The sequence below is a fragment of the Poecilia formosa genome, unplaced genomic scaffold (genome assembly GCF_000485575.1).
Source record: "Poecilia formosa unplaced genomic scaffold, Poecilia_formosa-5.1.2 Scaffold118, whole genome shotgun sequence".
NCBI classification, from domain to species: domain Eukaryota; kingdom Metazoa; phylum Chordata; class Actinopteri; order Cyprinodontiformes; family Poeciliidae; genus Poecilia; species Poecilia formosa.
The window spans coordinates 1221351-1242831 of NW_006800057.1; the positions used below are offsets into that span (position 1 = coordinate 1221351).

Below are 21481 nucleotides of genomic sequence, written 5' to 3' on the forward strand. Positions count from 1 at the left end.
TTTAGTTTTTATTAGTTTTAGTAGCAGTTTTAGTTTTTTTTTTTTTTTTTTTTTTTTTTTTAGGACACACCAACAGTCTGGTGTTTCCTCCTAACTTCTGCTGCCGCCATTATGCACATTCATGTAAGTACTGTTAGTGTAAGTAAACTGCATGTGTGTGGAAACATAAATCAATTTCACAAAGAGTTCAAACAACTAGTAAATAAATCCAGAAACACAAAAACAAAATATACTATATATATAATTTCAGTATGTTTTAGTTAATTTTATAAGCACAGTAGAGTTTCAGTTAGGTATAGTTTTCCCTGTTAATTATAATTTTTATTTAGTTCAGTAGATGAAAAAATGTTTTCAGTTTTTGTCATTTCTTGTAGTTTTAGTTAAATGTAACAACGTTGGCAGAAGGTGGTGAATGACATCACTCTGCTGCAGCAGGAGTATTAGAAACCATTTCAGGTTGCTTCAGTCTTTGTGCACAACAAATAATGCAAAACAAAATGTGACTCTAACCAGGTGCTGCAGCCTATAGTGACCGTGGCCCCCTGAGGGACAACGATGGGTGTGGGAGGCTCCTCTGAAACCTGGGGCCCCAGGTACATGCAGCCACACTGCTGCAGAGGAACACAGCTGCCGTTCTGCTGCAGCAGGCCCTGCAAGGAAAAACACAACGTGACTCTGTGAACCATTTGTTTTGCTTCAGGCGGCTTCATACAAAAAGAGTAAAACTACGATTCCAAATGGGTCATTTTTATTTCTGTAAGTTTTCTAAAATGTCAAAAACCTAAAAATGTCCTTTTTTTTTCTAGCAAATTTTTGACTTCTCAAACTCAAAAATATCTTTGTTTTTCTCTGGAAAATTTCACTAATCAATCTAAACATTTCTGAGTTTTTTGGCAGGAACTTACTCATATTTTTTTCCCCTCCATCTACAATGACCTTTGTTGTAAATTAGTTTCCTTCACCTCCAATCACAGATGTCAAATTAGTTCAGCATTGATTTTTTTTAAGCAGTTTCATATTTTTTTCTTTATACAGTATTATATTTTGTACAATAAATATAAAATAAAATTAAATCAGATAAGAGAGTAGAAGTTGACCTGAGGGCAGTAGCAGCCAGGTGTGCACTCCCTGACCCCCAGACAAAGATCTTCTCTGCCCATCAGAGCACACTGCTTCTCACAAGGCGCTCCGCATGCCGAGTAAACAAACGGGGCTTCGCAGCCTGCAAACAGGAAGACACAACCGTTCATATGAGTTTTTGATTTTTTTATCGTGCACAAACTTCACAGCTTAAAAAGTGCCACACAAACAGAATCACTCAATCAGACACAGCAGGGAAGAATCTGAAAGGGCAGAGCTCAGTAAGCAGGAGAACCTCCAGAAAACCCAACTCACCGTCACACTGACTGAGGCCGCACACCTGGCTCTGGGTTTCTACAGGAGTGCACTGCTGCCCTCCGGTGGCTGAGGTGAGCGCTACGCGATATCGCTGCTGCCTCTGAGACTCGCACGAGCAGCGAGACCAAACGCTCCACGCGGACATGGGACATTCTGGAAAACAAAACGGACTTCTTCTACACACACATTTATTTCTGCCTGTGGTTTTCCTCAGTCTCTTACATAGCAGTTTGTGTCTTGTAACGTGACAAAAAATAACAAATTGCAAAGCAAAAGCTAAATAACATCTGGAATAGCTATTTGAAAATAATGCTAATTAATATTCCTTTGCAGCTTAATGACATCATAATACGGTCTTATCATGGGTTTTTCTGGCTCTGTACCGGGACACGGTCGGTGGTAACATAGCTGGGTCTCCTCTCTGTTCCTCACGGCCTCGGCTTCAGGGGGGCACGCCGCGTCCCCTCCCTCCTCACACACACACGCCCTGCGCCGAGACACCGACCCGGCGCCGCAGCTCCGGGAGCACGCTGACCATGGCGACCATGGGCAAAGGTCATCTGGGAGGGAATAAAAAATGAAAGAGATAAAAGGGGGGGAGCTGATATTTGAAGTTATCCAAACAGGAAGTAGCGGCAGGTTGAGAGGTTCAGCATGGTGTCAGAGTGTGTTTTAGGAAGACTCAGAGGTTCAGGAAGGTGTCAAACTCGAGGCCCGCGGGCCAGGACCAGACCACCATATCCATTTTTGTGGCCCTCTAGACCTCAGAAAGCCACATAAACACAAGTTCAAGATAACTGTTGTCTGCTTAAATATTATTTTATCAATCAAATCATACCAGTGGTTATTGAAAGCTTTATTTTAAGAATTTATTAATAGCTAGTTTTATCTACACATTCTGCCACTAACGGCCCTTTAAGGACTTTCATGATCTACATATGGCCCAAAATGAAGATGAGTCCGACGCCCCCCTGGTGTATACCAACCCACACATGGAGGCGTCTGGCAGTGCTGCGTTTCTCTGGCCGCTCCGCTGCAGAGCGAGCCATTGTTTCGTGGCGGGGGGTTGATGCAGGCTCGGGTTCGGACCCGCGTCCCCTGGCTGCAGGTCACTGAGCAGTCAGACCACACTGACCAGGGCGTCCAGGCACCGTCAACTGCGAACACAAAGCATCCGGGCTGCCACCATTTCCTGAGGTATCAAGAGTTTTAGACATGGGGGATAAGATTCCCTCTGATTCCATCTGGAGGTGTCACACTCACTTAACAAAGTTTGGATTTTCTTTACTTTTTCTGGCATTAGAGTCGCCACAGTTAGAGCAAAGCCTGAGAAGTGCACTACGGTATTTGTAAAACCTTAACTGGTCACAGTGCAGCATGAATGCAATTCAATGACAGACTAACCAGGTTACAACTTAACATTATTTTACACTGTTCCCCTACCTTTATGTCATCATTAGAGTGAATCTAGTGTCTACCTCTGCAGTCGATGTCTTGGCAGTAGATTCCCTCTGGGGTACAAATGCTGAGAAAAAAAACAGAGCATGGAAAAATGTGAAACAATGTTGATGCCTGAGCAGAAACGCCCTCTGCTCTCTCTCTTCCTCTTCCATCTCACCATTGCTGACACTCTCCCTGCAGCCAGGTGTCTCCCACTCTGAGTTCCTGTTTACCATGAAGGCAGAGAGGGGGGCAGGGTCCAGGGTTGCACGGTTTGTGCTGAACCTCTTCAAAGTTGCAGTCTGCTCCTTCGGTCTCTGGGACCCGGGATCTGACACAACGTACGACACGGACTCAGCAAAGAAACTGTTTCTTGCTTCTCTGCCTAACAGAAAGATGGTAATAAGTAACTACAATGCAACGTGTCATAAGTTCAATGACATGCTGCATTGAACTTATACTACAAATAATAACAGAAGGCTGCAGATGAAAGCTAATTCCACTTTCAGTCAATAGACTAATCCGTCAATGTTGGGAGAGTTTATTCTGCAAGTGAGCCCCTAAAGGATCGATCCTTCTGAACCCTACAGACCCAACACTGTTCAGTTAAAGACTAAAGTGGTTTGCTGGCACGTAATGCAAAATGTCAACTCAACTCAGAGTGTCCACAACCTCACCTGTATCTGGTTCTCTGGCCCCGCCCACAGGAAGTGCTGCAGGCTGCCCAGTTGGACCATGAGCTCCACGCGCAGGCGGGCAGGCAGCTGTGATTGGTGCAGAGCAGCCGGCCGTCAGAGCAGCTGCAGTTGTTGCAGTCCACCCGGTGCCAGCTACCGGCCGCCCACACGTCGCCCAGCGAGTCCACGCAGTCGCACTGCCACAGCTCCACACACACACTGTCCTGCTGCAACCGACCTGAACACACACACACACACACACACACACAGGGAAATCTGTTCTAAAACTCAGCAGGTTTCAGGACGTTTCAACACACTGGAGATCCTGATGTGCATCTAGTCAAAACACACAACATTTGTAAATAGACCCTAGTACTGTATAATAACTAACTATAATCCTGGAAAACATGTAGTTATTTTATCTAACAAAAAATATTAGATTAGATTAAAAAATGTATTTGCTTCCCGATATTGGCAATTTAAAAAAATCCCTGGGGAAGATAAAAGATTCGTCTTCCAGAACAGATTTTAGACAGAACTTTGACAATTTATGATACAAAAAGTCTATGTGGATCAAAGAAGCCACATAATATCCAACCAAATATTTTAATAAAACCGCTTTCATCAACTATTACACGCCGTCACATGAACCTTCAAAGACGTGTTTAAGTCTGATCCATGTCAACAATAGCAAGAATAATTCATGCCTGTCCATCACCTGTGATACGAAAAAAACACAAACAAAGACATGGCGTGTCTGAGTGTGGAGCGGTTCAGGACCTTGAGGGCAGCGGCAGCCAGGCTGACATTCGGTGCTGCCCTGGCACTCGATGCCCTGCTGGAGATCTGAGCAGCGCTGAGGACACTGGTTGGCACACGACACAAACTCCTGGCCAGTCGGACAGCCTCCATCATCTGATGGCACACACACACACACACAGAAGGTCATGAATGTCCTGGGGATGCTGCCGGCTCCGTTTCTGCATCTCATGCCTCCCCAAGAATGCCGACTTTTCCAACATGGCCATATGCTGACTTAATGAGGCTTTGTTTGTGTGCAGGACGAGGACGTGGAAAGGTCACAGTGATCTACACATGGCCTGTTCTGCTCAGCCTCACCACAAGGTTTGGTGTTGCACGGCTTGACCTGGTTCTTCTCCCCCAGGCACTTCCTGCCCCCGTTCTTGGGCGGGGGGCTGGAGCAGGAGCGGGTGCGGATGGAGCGGCCGCCGCCACAGCGCTGGTCGCAGCGGGACCAGGGACTCCACCTGGACCAGCCTCCGTCCACTGTTTCACAGAGAGACGTCAGGGCGTTGGCTCAAACTTCAACGTACCGGCTGAAGCGTACTGGCTGGGCGAGGCGCAGCACTGACCTCTGCAGGGACGGATGTTACAGAAGCGATGCTCCAGATTCCCTCCAACAATGTCCTCACACCAGGAACCGTTACCGGCAGGCTGGAGGAAGGTTCGGATCCTCTGCTGGTGACCCACCCCACAGGACCGAGAGCAGGACCCCCACGTCCCCCACTCCGTCCAGGAGCAGTTCTTTGGAGGGCAGGTGGCTCCTACACACACCTCACCTGCAGTTTAGAACAGAGTGTATTGTAAACGGTACAAATCTTTGCAGCTCATTCCCAATGTCTAATTATTAAACAATGCTCTTTCTAGTGCTTGTATATACAGATTATGATGACTGAGAAAAAATGAAGACTACTGCAGTATACTACAGACTACTGGAGCACCGATTGCAGTTTACTGGCCAATTACTGATTGATGGTCTCTAAAAAAACCTGACCTGGCAATTCCAGTTTTGGCCGATGACGATTTTTAAAGTTTTATAGCAGTTTTTGTTAGTTTGATAAGATCAATTTCACATGTAAGTATTGGCCGATCACACAAAATCTGGGTGCAGCCTTACTAGAGGTTATATGGCGTCTTTCCTGGTATATAGTTCAATACTAAATGTACCGGTAGCTTAAATTTGTTCTCATCTTGTCACATTACAACCTTAAATGTCAATGGAGTTTTTGGGATTTTCTTTTGGGAGGTCAACTCCAAGGTCATCCTAAACTCTGACCAACTGAAGAAATGCATGTTTCACTGCGGATGATGAGCAGAGTCAGTCTTCTGCCAAACAGCTTACAAATATGAACCACTCTGTTGGTCTGCAGCTTAAAATCTCCCAAAGACATATTAAAGTTTGTGGTTCTAACTTCAGAAAGAGCGAAAAGGGCCTCTGTAACTGTTTCACCAAACAGGTTGGTTTTCTTTGGAACTAACCACGCCCGCTGTGTCTTAATTATTGCTACATTTAAAAATCACAATACATTTTAAAAAAGTCAGCGTTTGTTCTGGGAGAAACCTGCCAAAAAATGACGCGGAGAGGGAACTGTGACAGTCAGACCTGGACACTGGGGTAGGTTGCACGCCTTCTCCTGGTGAGCGCTTCCAGAGCAGGGAGGTTTGGCACACAGTCGATGACGAGACTTTACAGCAGGGCTCTGAACGTCGGTGCAGGTTTTGGTGCAGGAGCTCCACAGCGACCACGAAGAGAAGCCGGAGTCATCCTCTAAAGGAGACGGTAAGAAAGACGACAAGGCAAATTTGGTTCTTGAGATCAAGTGGTGATCCTGACCGTTAACCGGCCAGTCGGAAAGACAAAGGTCTGATCTTTATCACTGAACATGACAATAAAGTGCTTCCACTTTAATAAAAGGTAAGTTATCTTCATTGACATGGTGAGGTGTTTATAAAGTAAAAGAAAGCACAAATGTAATGCTACATCTAAAAGAAAGCATCTTTTACAGTGTTTTGGAACATGTCTTTTGGTCTTTCCCGTTTTAAGCGAGGTTGATATTTTCAGCAGATAACAGGAAGGTTGAATGACAGACTAAAAGTGGTCCATCTTTTTAAGATTCCAACCTCTTGAAAATGTTAAGTTAAAGTGTAACTGACCTATAAATTAACTTTTTTGTTTTGCTGATGAATATAAACAGGTTACCAAGGTTTCTACATGCCTCTCTCTGTGAATTTTGACATTTTTGTGGCAGCTTGTTTAGTTAATTATCTTACATACTGTTAGTTCAGAAATCTAGATCAAACTTAGAAAGTACCATCGACTTTATAGAATCAAACATGAAGAACCAACATCTAATTTTGTCAGTACAAGAATCCATAGAAACCCCTACTAGTTTATAAACTATGGTCTACTTATTCTCATTAAACATGGGGAACCAATATGTAGTTACTTTTACTTTTTTGTCTTTCTTTTGGTTTGTTGTTTTGTTTGAATTACTTTCTAATTCATGTGAAGCACTTTGAACTGCCTTGTTGCTGAAAATGTGCTACATAAATAAAATTACCTTACCTAGTTCTGCAATAATGGCCTAAAACCGTCTCTGCACTAACCTTTTGAGCTTGCTAGGTGGCTACTGCAGCTCAGTTCTCCTATTGTTTACATCGATTTACATCACATAATACTGTGTTTGGGTATAAAACTACCTCACTCAGACACATGGTTATGTCAGGTGGGGTTAGTTACACTTTAAGGTAAGGAGAGACAGTCTGAGTAATGCTAGCTCGCTAACATAAGAGGCTGAACTCAACAAGGATTTTCATTTACGTGGTGTTGTTTCTGCGCTAGCATGAACACAGTAGGTAAGCTGAACACTTTTTAAATGTCATTTTGTCTTCTAGTTTTATAGCTCGTAAAGCGAAACTAGAATTAGCTGAAATTGCAGTTGGCAGGTCAAAGCTGTTGGAAAAACAGAGAATGAGTATAGACAAAAAAAAATAAGATCAGGGCATCTCTAGAGAAATCGACCAGCATGTACAATAAAATGAAGAAGATTATAAATGTGTAAATTAAAGCAAAGATGCTACCTGGAATAGTTGGCTCCACTGTTGGAACAACAGTAGCTGAAAAAAAAAAAATCTTGTAACCATAGAACAAATCATTTCATCAACAAACTTTCTCTCAGGTTAACCCCCACCTGGACAGTCAGGTGCCTGGCAGTAGGTGGTCTCCTGGCGGGGCCCCTGACAGTCTCTCCCACCGTGGGCCGGGGCCGGCTCTGTGCAGGTCCTGGAGCGAACCTTCACTCCCAGACCTCCACAGGAGAGCGAGCAGGGGCTCCAGGGGCCCCAGGCTGTCAACCCACCGTCGATGGGGCAGAGCTCCAGCGAACAGTTCCACATGCCATGCTCACAGCCACTACAGGAAACAGAACCCGATCCCAGGGTAAATCATAGACCTGTTCAGCAAATCAGACCAACTTAAACACGTTGGGCTCACCAGGTGCTGCAGTCGTGCGTAAGTTCATCTCCAGACATGAGCTCCATCCCTTCTGAGACGTTGTTGGAGAGCAGAGATGATACGGGTGTGACAGACACGCTCTGCAGGCGGGCCAGGAACTCTCCATCCACCAGACACGGACACTCCTGAAACACACAGGCCACATGGGGTCAGTCTGTTCAGCCTCAACCCATCCTCAACTGCCCAGCCTGAAGTTGCTCAGGACCCACCGGCGTACACGTTCCACGGTGCTGGTAGGTGTGCGGGGGGCAGTGGCAGCCTTCGTCACAGCTGTCAGAGTAGCAGCCCTCTCTGCCACTGACCTGAGCGCAGCTGAAGGGACAGCCCTCTCCACGCTCACACTCCCTGTACAGCTTACCGGGGGGGCACCCCACATCTTCACAACGGCATGGCATGCAAAAAACACACACAAGTCACTTTATAGAGATTATTTGTGTAGCAACATTTTTCAAAGAATGACAAAGCACTGCAAAAATGAGGAGGAACACAGCATGAGAAAATGTGTGGAAACATTTAAGTGAATATTTGCAGCATATAACTTATAAAAATCATTTTTTTCATATTTGTTAAAACTGTCACCATGTTGTAACAGTGTGCTGCTACGACATTATGAGACATAATCTGTGAAAAGATTGAGTCCTCCAGGTTCTTTCAGTGCTACAGTAGCGGTTCAACAGAAAACAACCAATCAGATCCAGGAGGAGGGTCTTAGCACTGGTAATCATTCTTGTGAACGCAATGCTAAATGTGCTAATGGCAGAAAAACAACTTACCGTTACAGGCCTTTGGTAACTAGCCTTAGTATTTATGGTGGGCTATGTTGGTAACTAGCTGTAGTGTAGCACAGAGCAAGTGAGACGATGTGAGCAGCTCACACGCGAGAGTGATTGACAGCACTAAAACCTTCCTCCTTTCTCTGATTGGTTGTTTCTGACTTGAGTGGTGCAGTTAGTACTGGGAGCACTGGGAGAAGGACCTAAAGGTTTTCACAGGTAAAACAGGAAAAATCACTTTCAGGATCAAAACGTTAGATCAGAATCTGCTTGATCAGCTTTATGGAATGAAGCTCCAGGAACATGGAGCTGTCAAAGCAACACACCACATTTCACAAGTTTAACTGAACAGACCAATCTTTGATACCTGGATTTCACTTATAACACGAGTAATGTTTTCAGAAGCAAGTAAATTATTTCTGTCTCCCAGTCAAGGTGGACAGAATCTGAAATACAAAAACTCCAAAACAAAAATACAATTGCATATCATCAGCATACAGACACATAATCTATTGAGACTACACTGAGTTGGAATACAGTAGAGCCCAAAACAGGATCTTGAGGAAAATCACAAGACAATCCATGCCATTCCCCATGTGACTTTACTCCTGCAAACATGGAAATCTGACTGAATGTCAGATTTCAGAGCAGGGAAAAAATCACACATAAGGTTCAGAAACTCAGACCCACCAAGGCAGACTTGTGTGTTGCACATTTTGCTCTGGCGACTGACGCCATGGCAAGGGGGAGAGGTGCAGGTACGAGAACGGGACTGCTGCCCTCCGCCGCAGCTCACCGAGCAAGAAGACCACTGAGACCAGAGCAGCCAAGGGCCCACCGAGTCTGGACACAAAACAGACCAGTACTCTAAATATTCTGTGTAAAGTTTGTAGTTAAACTGAAGGTAGAATTAATTTAGAAATGCTAGCTTGTAGTAGACGACTACCTGTGCACATTTGCATGTTGCAGTCCTTCTTCTGCTCCGCTGTACCCAGGCAGCCTCTGCCACCGGCCTGAGGGGCCGGGTTGTCGCACAGACGCCTCCTGAACGTCACGCCTCCGCCACAAGGAACAGAGCACTCGGTCCAGGCTCCCCATTGGCCCCAGCCACCGTCCACATGGCAACCGGGAACAGACCGGCACTGCAAAACGCCACCCTCACACGAGCTGAGGAATAAAGAAGCATAATCGATAGATGAGGAATCGATACTGAACTTCTCAAAGTCCTGAATGGATTGTCATCATTGAAGAAACAGGTTTACCAGTTTTTGCAGTCACTGATGATGACATCCCCTGGATTTGCAAACTGCCAGTCATATCCACCAGGCCACACCCATGACGCGTTCCTGGAATCCAAACCATCTTGGTAGAGAAATACACAGTTTTATGTTTCTGACATGAACAACAGATCTCCGTTTTTAATTCTTTCAAGCGATTTCCACGTAAACGGAAGACGTGTCGAACCGGTAGCTGAGCCGTTGTGGTATTTGCAGCGGCACTCCTGTCTGGCCACGCACACTTCGTCCTGCAGCAGCATGTCGCCTGGACAACCACAGGTCCGGATGCACCGGGGGGAGTCCAAGCAGTCCGTGTCGCCGTGGAGATCTGAACAGGAGCGAGCGCAAGGCTTCCCACACGGCCATTCCTCCTGACCACCACCGCAGTCTGAGAAACACAAATGAATCTAACTTTTAACAAAGACGGCGGGAAAAGGCGCTACGGCGTGTGAAGAGGCAACTTCTCAGACTTGGTGAGCATCTCCGTGTTTAAACACAGATGCGGTCAGAACGAAAGCTCTCAGAGGGCCGACCTGGGCAGACAGTGGTGTTGTCGTGACATGTGCGGCTCTGCCGGCTCTCGCCCAGACAGGGGAGGCCACCAAACCTGGCAGGGGGACTGTTGCACTGTCTGGTACGAACGGACGAGCCGGCACACCCATCGCACTCTGACCAGGCAGACCAGGAACTCCAGGAACCGTGAACTATCAGTGGAACACACACACACAAAAAAAACTCTAAGACAGGCATCTGAGTGAATAAATAGCTGACATGAATTATCCTACCAGCAGATCTGTCAGAGAGGACTAAAAGTGAAAAAGTACACAGTGAAATCAAAATTAAATGTTAGCAAAGCAGCCCAGCTAACCGGGAGTAAAACTGAAAGTCTTTCTTGCGGTGGGAATCATACTTTCCGCTATAATATGAGGTTTTTTCTAAGGTTTTTCCATTTATGGTAATATCTGAAGTTTTATATGTTTTTCTTGAGGATAGAAATGCACCACAAACCTTCTCTTTCCATCATTTCTAAGATATAATAAAATGTTTCGCAAGAAGAAAGAGAAAATACATCCAAACTATTTGGACTATTTCCAAGTTATTTTTGCAGGGTATTAAAGTCACATCTGACAGTTTTGATTGCGTCTTTTCTGTGATGGTCATCTGAAGGGTTAATAAAGGGACGTTTTCATGTGCAGTTCCATCTCTATAATTGCAGTAAGCAATATTTGCTTATTGAAAGGGAACACAAAAGTTTTGTGAGGTAATGAAAAAGAAAATAAATTCCCATGTACCATCGGGGGCTCCATAAGAAACACCCTGAATGTGTCTAAAATTATAATAGAAAAATAAATATTTGTTTAAAGTCACAGTTCTAACCTTTTTGTTTTATCTGTTTTATCCTGTCAACAGTGGCAGATTGTTTCTACTGGGTCACCTGATCAGATAGCTAACTTTTTTTACCAAAACTATTTTTGTACCAACAGCTTTTTAAAACTTCTGTCTCCACTCTGTTTTTGTCAGGATCTTACTTGGGCAGAACGTGACGACAGGGCAGGGCTGTCGCTGTATTTGCGCTCCGATCCCGTTGTGTGTTTCCTGTTCTCCAGGACAGGGGTCTCCCCCAGCTTTAGGTTCAGGACAGCTGCAGCTCCTGTAGCGGGACACCGACTCCGCCCCACAGGTTCTGGAGCAGGGGGTCCACTCTGACCACTCACACCACCCACCCGACACTAGGAAACAGAGACGTACCAATTAGTTCCAGCTAGTTTAGAAGTGAAAATTTGTCACAGGAGGAACGATCGAGAGTCAGCACACAGCTTCAGTTATTACAGCTAGAAACTAGAGATGAGGCCTGAAACCTGGGTGTAGTGATGAACTCTGACCTGAACCTCCAGAGACACATAAAGACAGTCGGCCTTCTATCACCTGAAGAACATCACCAGGATTAAAGAACTAATGACTCAGCAAGATGTAGAGAAACTCATCTGTAGATTTATCTTTAGTCGCATTGATTACAGCAACAGTGTCTTTACACTGTCTGCCTAAAAACAAATAAAAACATGAAGTTGCACACATCAATTAGAAAGCATTTTTTTTCTTTTACACTGTCTGCCTAAAAAAAAAAAAAAAAATTAAAATCAATCCCCCAGCAGCAGCGTTCTGGATCTGATCAACTGCTGCTGTTGTTCTGACTAAAACCAGCATTCAGCTTCTATGCTCCACAAATCTACAACAAACTTCTGGAAAACAGTTCCTTTAAATCTAGACTAAAACCCTGTTTAGAGTTTCATAATAAATGAAACACTGACCAACATTTTTATGTTTATTGACGGCAATATTTCAACTGTAGTTTTATTGTGTTTTTATGGTGTAAAGCACTTTGAAGTGACTTGTTTCTGAAATGTCCTATAAAAATAAACTTGATTGATTGACTGACCTTTAAGGTGACCTTACCCACCTGGACACGGCTCTCTGGTGCAGTTGAACTTGCCACCCTGACATGTGCTGCAACACAGAGAAACAGAGCTGATGCTTCAAATCTGCAGATTTATAATCAGTAAAGCATCAGAAACTCAATGAGTTCCTTCAGTCCACATCGTTCTGACCAGTTGTTGCAGCCATCGGGGGCCTCAGTGGACTCTCCTGGCTCCACACGACGCCCAGTGTTTATGTCCAAGCAGGGACAGCCATCCCTCGCTAGGCAGACCGTCCCATTGGCTGAGAGGACCTTCCCGTCAGTGCAGTAGCAGCCCGGCTCACATTGCCACTCACAGTGCTGGGAGATGAGCCAGGATATCGGTTTATATCAACAGGATGAAAGTACAGAGCACAGAGCTTTCAAAACTACACTTTAAACTTTTTAACATTTTGTCACGTCACACCGCCCAACTTTACTGTTCAATGAAAATTTTGGAAACGTGACATGCATTTTTATTCAAACACAGAAGGAAACATGTTAAAGACGAGCACTCTGCTGGGCTACACTTACTGACAGGTCGTCACAGGACCGAGGGCAGGACGGCCCACAGCTGCTGAAAACCGTTCCTGGCACCTTGGAGCAAGGCGGCACTGGAGCAAACAGACAGAAAAACTGGGAGGAAATTCTTTACAGTACGTTACACACTGGAGACATCTTATTATTTTAAATGGGCTTGCCTCTTTTCATCTTTAGGATCTTTTCAAACTTCAATCTGTATCCAGAACTTTGAGATCAAATGAGTTGCTATTGAATCTCCTCGCAGGAGATCGGGCGTTCTCCACTGCTGCTCCTGCTCTCTAGAATAAGTTTCCTTTCCTCCTTAAAGCTTATTTTTATACGCTGACATTTAATTGAGGCCCGATACTGTAACTTTTCTATTGTGACATTTCAGTTTTATTTTCTCTTCATTAATTGATCCTGCTGTGTTATTGTCTTTGTGCTGCACTTTGAAGCAGTTTTAAGTTGTTTTCTAAAAGTGCTGTATGAATAAACTTGACATTGACTTGACAAATGAAATTACGTCATGAGCCGAGTTCCTCCAGGCTACCTGGACAGTGGTCGGTGTTACAGGCCCTGACTTCTGTCCCCAGCCCCTCGCAGTAACTCCCGGACCCCTCAGGACTGGGCGAGTCACAGAGTCTCCTCCGGCTCTGGATCCCTCCACCGCACGACTTGGAGCAGTCGGTCCAGTCACTCCACCGACTCCAGGCCCCGTCAACTACAGACGAGATATTACAAAAAATTTTAATTACTAAAAGAAGTACGTTTGTTTTACTGCAACTGTAAATGCATCAAACTGGTTCATTCAGTGCAGCAGAACACTCCGATGCCACCTTGTGTGCTGTTGGTAAAGTTCATGAACCAAAACTCAACACGTGGTTTGCTCACGGTCACACGGAGGGACGATGCAGACTTGATCCTCGCGGTGAGGACCAAGACACGGGAGTCCACTGCCTGACCGCTGGGGACTGGAGCAGAACCGGTACCGAGACTGGAGACCCGCTCCACACGACACTGAGCACCGACTCCAGGGAGTCCATGATGACCACTGGCCGTCCACTGGACACGCGCCACACAACGATGGCGTGTAAACATTACGAGGTTCTACATGTTAGAATATTTTCCAGTTCCAAGACGGGCGTCTTACCGTTGCAGCTGACCCGAGAGCAGTTTACCAGCCTTCCTCTTTCACAGGTACTGCAATGTTAGAAACATGTCTGTCACTTTAACTCTCCCTTAACACGCTTAGAGTTAGCTTGTGCTGCATTTTCCTACCAGTTCTTGCATTTGTTGGGCAGAGTGTCTCCAGGTTTGGATGGCTCTCTACCGGCATCACAGGGACAGTCTGACTGAAGAACACACTTACCGACCTGAAAATAGAAAAGCTTCACAGCTCTTTGAACTTCAGCAGACAGATGCTGTACTGGGAGCTGACTTTTTTCAGTTAAAAATGATTGCAAGGGTGAAGCCGTCCCTGTACTTTGGTGACCTCGACAAGGTCAGTTAGGCCTTCATTACACTGGATTAGCACAGGTCATCTGCATGCAGCTTGTCCAGCAGGACCACATCACTCCCCTCCCAAAGAAGCAGCAGCTGCTTCTGTTTTGGGATTGATTCTGAGGCATCTTCCTTCCTGCTTATTTTTAAATCTTAAAATGAACCGACACCTCATCACCTGAATGATCTTGATATTTCCAGACTCAAGTTAAAAAGTGGAGGACACTGCATGGGCTTTTGCAGCTGCTGCTCCAGAACTATGTGATAAATTCATCTTGCATCTTCATCACTGAAATATTTTTATTCGTTTTTCTAAACCTGTCTGAATTGATGCTGCTTCTTTATGTGACTTCATTCGATTGTCTCATGATGAGTTGTAGAGCACTTTGGTCAACTGTTGTTGCTTTGACATGAGCTTTATGACCGACCTGCAGGACAGTCCCATGTGGACACTGGCAGCCTGGAGTGCAGTTCCTACTCAGGTTCAGAGTGAGGTCAGTACAGGTCACAGGTCCCACCACACACTGTGTCCACTGCTGGCCTGGAGGACAAGTCCTGCCCCCACCTGACAGCATACGAGTCAAATAAAAACAAGAAATACAACTCACAATAGATTACCTATATGTATTGTTTTAGAGACTACAATGTATTAGTTAAAGTATAACGATTCAATCATTCTTGGCAGAAACGCGTAAAAACAACTAACAGTGGGGTCAGGAGCAATTTAGGAAAAATTTAAGAATTTAGGAAAAAATAATTGTATTATTCATAAGTGATGACTACAATTGGAGGCCACTACCAGTATTTGATTAAAGAAAAAATAAAACACTTAAAAAATTTCTGAAAAAACTCTGGGAATGATTAAATTCTAAAACACAGACCAGCACTCGCATATGACAGCAGCTATGCACAAACATGGCATTAACACTTTTGAAGAAACCGTTTTTTACATGATGAATTTGAAGTGAGAATAGCTCAACTTGGAACTCTATTCCTGAGTGAACACAAAAAATAACCTGAGAAACTTTGAGGACAAACTTCAGCCATTCTATGTAGAAAAGAGCTGAGGGTAAAGTACTGTGAGTGTTTTCTGTCTGCGTTGGCAGATACTGACAACATGTGAACATCTCCTCTTGCTTCAAACTTAAAACAAACTAAGGGCTCAATCCATAACCAGAAAAAAGTAGTAATGAAGTGGAACTGCTCTGAGTTTGCAGGTATAACAGAGGAATTGACTCAAACTCTAGTCACTTCTAATTTTCCTCTCTGATTCTGTGTTTAGGCAACTAGGCCAGTAATAACATTAAGAAAGTCTGTTTTACCTGAATAATGTCAGCTGACAAAATATGAGAGTATTTTGTTATTTTCAAGGAATATTTAAAGTATTTTTAGATGATTTGAGAAGGACCAGAGTTGGTAGCGAATTATGTTGGCTCCTCATTTCTTTCTGGTGCAAAAATACAATTTTTAAGTAGCAACTACAGCTACATATGTATGAGGAGAGCCCACTTATTGAAGGAACAATAACTGATCAGATCAGTGTTACCACACGGCTGCAGGTTACAGGCGCTGAACTGCTGGGCTGTGCCGTGGGTCCTGATTGGCCCGCGGGTCCGGGTCCGGTAACCTCCTCCGCACGTCACAGAGCACTCCGACCACAAGCTCCACGGTTCTCTGATACCTTCAGACACATCACGACACCCGTATCCTTCATGCATCCATTCCACATCGCTTTGACACTGTCAGTGATGTGGTTGTTCTCACCCAGACAGGGCTCGACGCTGCAGGTATCGACGCCGACTCTCTCTCCTTTGCAGGGACGACCTCCGAAGGCTGGCGGAGGATTGGTTCCTGAGCGGTACCGCCGTCTGATACCCACATCGCACGTCCGAGTGCAGGCGCTCCACTGCGTCCAGCTGCTCCAACCACAGTCCACTTTGACACAAAATAACAAAGCAAAAATAATAAANGAAATCTGTTCTAAAACTCAGCAGGTTTCAGGACGTTTCAACACACTGGAGATCCTGATGTGCATCTAGTCAAAACACACAACATTTGTAAATAGACCATAGTACTGTATAATAACTAACTATAATCCTGGAAAACATGTAGTTATTTTATCTAACAAAAAATATTAGATTAGATTAAAAAATGTATTTGCTTCCCGATATTGGCAATTTAAAAAAATCCCTGGGGAAGATAAAAGATTCATCTTCCAGAACAGATTTTAGACAGAACTTTGACAATTTATGATACAAAAAGTCTATGTGGATCAAAGAAGCCACATAATATCCAACCAAATATTTTAATAAAACCGCTTTCATCAACTATTACACGCCGTCACATGAACCTTCAAAGACGTGTTTAAGTCTGATCCATGTCAACAATAGCAAGAATAATTCATGCCTGTCCATCACCGGTGATACGAAACAAACACAAAGTCACGGCGTGTCTGAGCGTGGAGCGGTTCAGGACCTTGAGGGCAGCGGCAGCCAGGCTGACATTCGGTGCTGCCCTGGCACTCGATGCCCTGCTGGAGATCTGAGCAGCGCTGAGGACACTGGTTGGCACACGACACAAACTCCTGGCCAGTCGGACAGCCTCCATCATCTGATGGCACACACACACACACACAGAAGGTCATGAATGTCCTGGGGATGCTGCCGGCTCCGTTTCTGCATCTCATGCCTCCCCAAGAATGCCGACTTTTCCAACATGGCCGTATGCTGACTTAATGAGGCTTTGTTTGTGTGCAGGACGAGGACGTGGAAAGGTCACAGTGATCTACACATGGCCTGTTCTGCTCAGCCTCACCACAAGGTTTGGTGTTGCACGGCTTGACCTGGTTCTTCTCCCCCAGGCACTTCCTGCCCCCGTTCTTGGGCGGGGGGCTGGAGCAGGAGCGGGTGCGGATGGAGCGGCCGCCGCCACAGCGCTGGTCGCAGTGGGACCAGGGACTCCACCTGGACCAGCCTCCGTCCACTGTTTCACAGAGAGACGTCAGGGCGTTGGCTCAAACTTCAACGTACCGGCTGAAGCGTACTGGCTGGGCGAGGCGCAGCACTGACCTCTGCAGGGACGGATGTTACAGAAGCGATGCTCCAGATTCCCTCCAACAATGTCCTCACACCAGGAACCGTTACCGGCAGGCTGGAGGAAGGTTCGGATCCTCTGCTGGTGACCCACCCCACAGGACCGAGAGCAGGACCCCCACGTCCCCCACTCCGTCCAGGAGCAGTTCTTTGGAGGGCAGGTGGCTCCTACACACACCTCACCTGCAGTTTAGAACAGAGTGTATTGTAAACGGTACAAATCTTTGCAGCTCATTCCCAATGTCTAATTATTAAACAATGCTCTTTCTAGTGCTTGTATATACAGATTATGATGACTGAGAAAAAATGAAGACTACTGCAGTATACTACAGACTACTGGAGCACCGATTGCAGTTTACTGGCCAATTACTGATTGATGGTCTCTAAAAAAACCTGACCTGGCAATTCCAGTTTTGGCCGATGACGATTTTTAAAGTTTTATAGCAGTTTTTGTTAGTTTGATAAGATCAATTTCACATGTAAGTATTGGCCGATCACACAAAATCTGGGTGCAGCCTTACTAGAGGTTATATGGCGTCTTTCCTGGTATATAGTTCAATACTAAATGTACCGGTAGCTTAAATTTGTTCTCATCTTGTCACATTACAACCTTAAATGTCAATGGAGTTTTTGGGATTTTCTTTTGGGAGGTCAACTCCAAGGTCATCCTAAACTCTGACCAACTGAAGAAATGCATGTTTCACTGCGGATGATGAGCAGAGTCAGTCTTCTGCCAAACAGCTTACAAATATGAACCACTCTGTTGGTCTGCAGCTTAAAATCTCCCAAAGACATATTAAAGTTTGTGGTTCTAACTTCAGAAAGAGCGAAAAGGGCCTCTGTAACTGTTTCACCAAACAGGTTGGTTTTCTTTGGAACTAACCACGCCCGCTGTGTCTTAATTATTGCTACATTTAAAAATCACAATACATTTTAAAAAAGTCAGCGTTTGTTCTGGGAGAAACCTGCCAAAAAATGACGCGGAGAGGGAACTGTGACAGTCAGACCTGGACACTGGGGTAGGTTGCACGCCTTCTCCTGGTGAGCGCTTCCAGAGCAGGGAGGTTTGGCACACAGTCGATGACGAGACTTTACAGCAGGGCTCTGAACGTCGGTGCAGGTTTTGGTGCAGGAGCTCCACAGCGACCACGAAGAGAAGCCGGAGTCATCCTCTAAAGGAGACGGTAAGAAAGACGACAAGGCAAATTTGGTTCTTGAGATCAAGTGGTGATCCTGACCGTTAACCGGCCAGTCGGAAAGACAAAGGTCTGATCTTTATCACTGAACATGACAATAAAGTGCTTCCACTTTAATAAAAGGTAAGTTATCTTCATTGACATGGTGAGGTGTTTATAAAGTAAAAGAAAGCACAAATGTAATGCTACATCTAAAAGAAAGCATCTTTTACAGTGTTTTGGAACATGTCTTTTGGTCTTTCCCGTTTTAAGCGAGGTTGATATTTTCAGCAGATAACAGGAAGGTTGAATGACAGACTAAAAGTGGTCCATCTTTTTAAGATTCCAACCTCTTGAAAATGTTAAGTTAAAGTGTAACTGACCTATAAATTAACTTTTTTGTTTTGCTGATGAATATAAACAGGTTACCAAGGTTTCTACATGCCTCTCTCTGTGAATTTTGACATTTTTGTGGCAGCTTGTTTAGTTAATTATCTTACATACTGTTAGTTCAGAAATCTAGATCAAACTTAGAAAGTACCATCGACTTTATAGAATCAAACATGAAGAACCAACATCTAATTTTGTCAGTACAAGAATCCATAGAAACCCCTACTAGTTTATAAACTATGGTCTACTTATTCTCATTAAACATGGGGAACCAATATGTAGTTACTTTTACTTTTTTGTCTTTCTTTTGGTTTGTTGTTTTGTTTGAATTACTTTCTAATTCATGTGAAGCACTTTGAACTGCCTTGTTGCTGAAAATGTGCTACATAAATAAAATTACCTTACCTAGTTCTGCAATAATGGCCTAAAACCGTCTCTGCACTAACCTTTTGAGCTTGCTAGGTGGCTACTGCAGCTCAGTTCTCCTATTGTTTACATCGATTTACATCACATAATACTGTGTTTGGGTATAAAACTACCTCACTCAGACACATGGTTATGTCAGGTGGGGTTAGTTACACTTTAAGGTAAGGAGAGACAGTCTGAGTAATGCTAGCTCGCTAACATAAGAGGCTGAACTCAACAAGGATTTTCATTTACGTGGTGTTGTTTCTGCGCTAGCATGAACACAGTAGGTAAGCTGAACACTTTTTAAATGTCATTTTGTCTTCTAGTTTTATAGCTCGTAAAGCGAAACTAGAATTAGCTGAAATTGCAGTTGGCAGGTCAAAGCTGTTGGAAAAACAGAGAATGAGTATAGACAAAAAAAAATAAGATCAGGGCATCTCTAGAGAAATCGACCAGCATGTACAATAAAATGAAGAAGATTATAAATGTGTAAATTAAAGCAAAGATGCTACCTGGAATAGTTGGCTCCACTGTTGGAACAACAGTAGCTGAAAAAAAAAAAATCTTGTAACCATAGAACAAATCATTTCATCAACAAACTTTCTCTCAGGTTAACCCCCACCTGGACAGTCAGGTGCCTGGCAGTAGGTGGTCTCCTGGCGGGGCCCCTGACAGTCTCTCCCACCGTGGGCCGGGGCCGGCTCTGTGCAGGTCCTGGAGCGAACCTTCACTCCCAGACCTCCACAGGAGAGCGAGCAGGGGCTCCAGGGGCCCCAGGCTGTCAACCCACCGTCGATGGGGCAGAGCTCCAGCGAACAGTTCCACATGCCATGCTCACAGCCACTACAGGAAACAGAACCCGATCCCAGGGTAAATCATAGACCTGTTCAGCAAATCAGACCAACTTAAACACGTTGGGCTCACCAGGTGCTGCAGTCGTGCGTAAGTTCATCTCCAGACATGAGCTCCATCCCTTCTGAGACGTTGTTGGAGAGCAGAGATGATACGGGTGTGACAGACACGCTCTGCAGGCGGGCCAGGAACTCTCCATCCACCAGACACGGACACTCCTGAAACACACAGGCCACATGGGGTCAGTCTGTTCAGCCTCAACCCATCCTCAACTGCCCAGCCTGAAGTTGCTCAGGACCCACCGGCGTACACGTTCCACGGTGCTGGTAGGTGTGCGGGGGGCAGTGGCAGCCTTCGTCACAGCTGTCAGAGTAGCAGCCCTCTCTGCCACTGACCTGAGCGCAGCTGAAGGGACAGCCCTCTCCACGCTCACACTCCCTGTACAGCTTACCGGGGGGGCACCCCACATCTTCACAACGGCATGGCATGCAAAAAACACACACAAGTCACTTTATAGAGATTATTTGTGTAGCAACATTTTTCAAAGAATGACAAAGCACTGCAAAAATGAGGAGGAACACAGCATGAGAAAATGTGTGGAAACATTTAAGTGAATATTTGCAGCATATAACTTATAAAAATCATTTTTTTCATATTTGTTAAAACTGTCACCATGTTGTAACAGTGTGCTGCTACGACATTATGAGACATAATCTGTGAAAAGATTGAGTCCTCCAGGTTCTTTCAGTGCTACAGTAGCGGTTCAACAGAAAACAACCAATCAGATCCAGGAGGAGGGTCTTAGCACTGGTAATCATTCTTGTGAACGCAATGCTAAATGTGCTAATGGCAGAAAAACAACTTACCGTTACAGGCCTTTGGTAACTAGCCTTAGTATTTATGGTGGGCTATGTTGGTAACTAGCTGTAGTGTAGCACAGAGCAAGTGAGACGATGTGAGCAGCTCACACGCGAGAGTGATTGACAGCACTAAAACCTTCCTCCTTTCTCTGATTGGTTGTTTCTGACTTGAGTGGTGCAGTTAGTACTGGGAGCACTGGGAGAAGGACCTAAAGGTTTTCACAGGTAAAACAGGAAAAATCACTTTCAGGATCAAAACGTTAGATCAGAATCTGCTTGATCAGCTTTATGGAATGAAGCTCCAGGAACATGGAGCTGTCAAAGCAACACACCACATTTCACAAGTT

At 44.9% G+C, this 21481-nt stretch overlaps 2 protein-coding genes across 2 annotated transcripts in view; both read right to left on the bottom strand.

Annotated features, from left to right (window-relative positions):
- Positions 1-16392, bottom strand: part of LOC107837152 (SCO-spondin-like) — a 41352-nt gene extending 24960 nt beyond the window's left edge. The window contains exons 1-33 of the mRNA XM_016675619.1: positions 16374-16392; positions 16122-16292; positions 15904-16038; positions 14786-14922; positions 14136-14230; positions 14008-14057; positions 13749-13919; positions 13408-13578; positions 12870-12949; positions 12487-12656; positions 12339-12385; positions 11410-11610; positions 10414-10584; positions 10068-10268; positions 9866-9965; positions 9550-9770; positions 9294-9446; positions 8040-8206; positions 7810-7955; positions 7508-7728; positions 7398-7433; positions 5920-6084; positions 4889-5095; positions 4635-4802; positions 4296-4430; positions 3516-3753; positions 3017-3169; positions 2877-2923; positions 2385-2555; positions 1782-1958; positions 1396-1551; positions 1098-1222; positions 511-650 (exon numbers count right to left, since the gene is read on the bottom strand). Coding sequence (XP_016531105.1) covers positions 511-650; positions 1098-1222; positions 1396-1551; positions 1782-1958; positions 2385-2555; positions 2877-2923; positions 3017-3169; positions 3516-3753; positions 4296-4430; positions 4635-4802; positions 4889-5095; positions 5920-6084; positions 7398-7433; positions 7508-7728; positions 7810-7955; positions 8040-8206; positions 9294-9446; positions 9550-9770; positions 9866-9965; positions 10068-10268; positions 10414-10584; positions 11410-11610; positions 12339-12385; positions 12487-12656; positions 12870-12949; positions 13408-13578; positions 13749-13919; positions 14008-14057; positions 14136-14230; positions 14786-14922; positions 15904-16038; positions 16122-16292; positions 16374-16392 — 4745 coding nt within the window. The remainder of the gene's footprint in view (positions 1-510; positions 651-1097; positions 1223-1395; positions 1552-1781; positions 1959-2384; positions 2556-2876; positions 2924-3016; positions 3170-3515; positions 3754-4295; positions 4431-4634; positions 4803-4888; positions 5096-5919; positions 6085-7397; positions 7434-7507; positions 7729-7809; positions 7956-8039; positions 8207-9293; positions 9447-9549; positions 9771-9865; positions 9966-10067; positions 10269-10413; positions 10585-11409; positions 11611-12338; positions 12386-12486; positions 12657-12869; positions 12950-13407; positions 13579-13748; positions 13920-14007; positions 14058-14135; positions 14231-14785; positions 14923-15903; positions 16039-16121; positions 16293-16373) is intronic.
- Positions 16393-16502: 110 nt separating this feature from the next.
- The window catches only part of LOC103143965 (SCO-spondin), a 48933-nt gene continuing 43954 nt past the window's right edge, over positions 16503-21481 (bottom strand). Inside the window, exons 86-93 of the mRNA XM_016675620.1 lie at positions 20577-20743; positions 20347-20492; positions 20045-20265; positions 19935-19970; positions 18457-18621; positions 17426-17632; positions 17172-17339; positions 16503-16967 (exon numbers count right to left, since the gene is read on the bottom strand). Coding sequence (XP_016531106.1) covers positions 16771-16967; positions 17172-17339; positions 17426-17632; positions 18457-18621; positions 19935-19970; positions 20045-20265; positions 20347-20492; positions 20577-20743 — 1307 coding nt within the window. The 3' untranslated portion in view covers positions 16503-16770. The remainder of the gene's footprint in view (positions 16968-17171; positions 17340-17425; positions 17633-18456; positions 18622-19934; positions 19971-20044; positions 20266-20346; positions 20493-20576; positions 20744-21481) is intronic.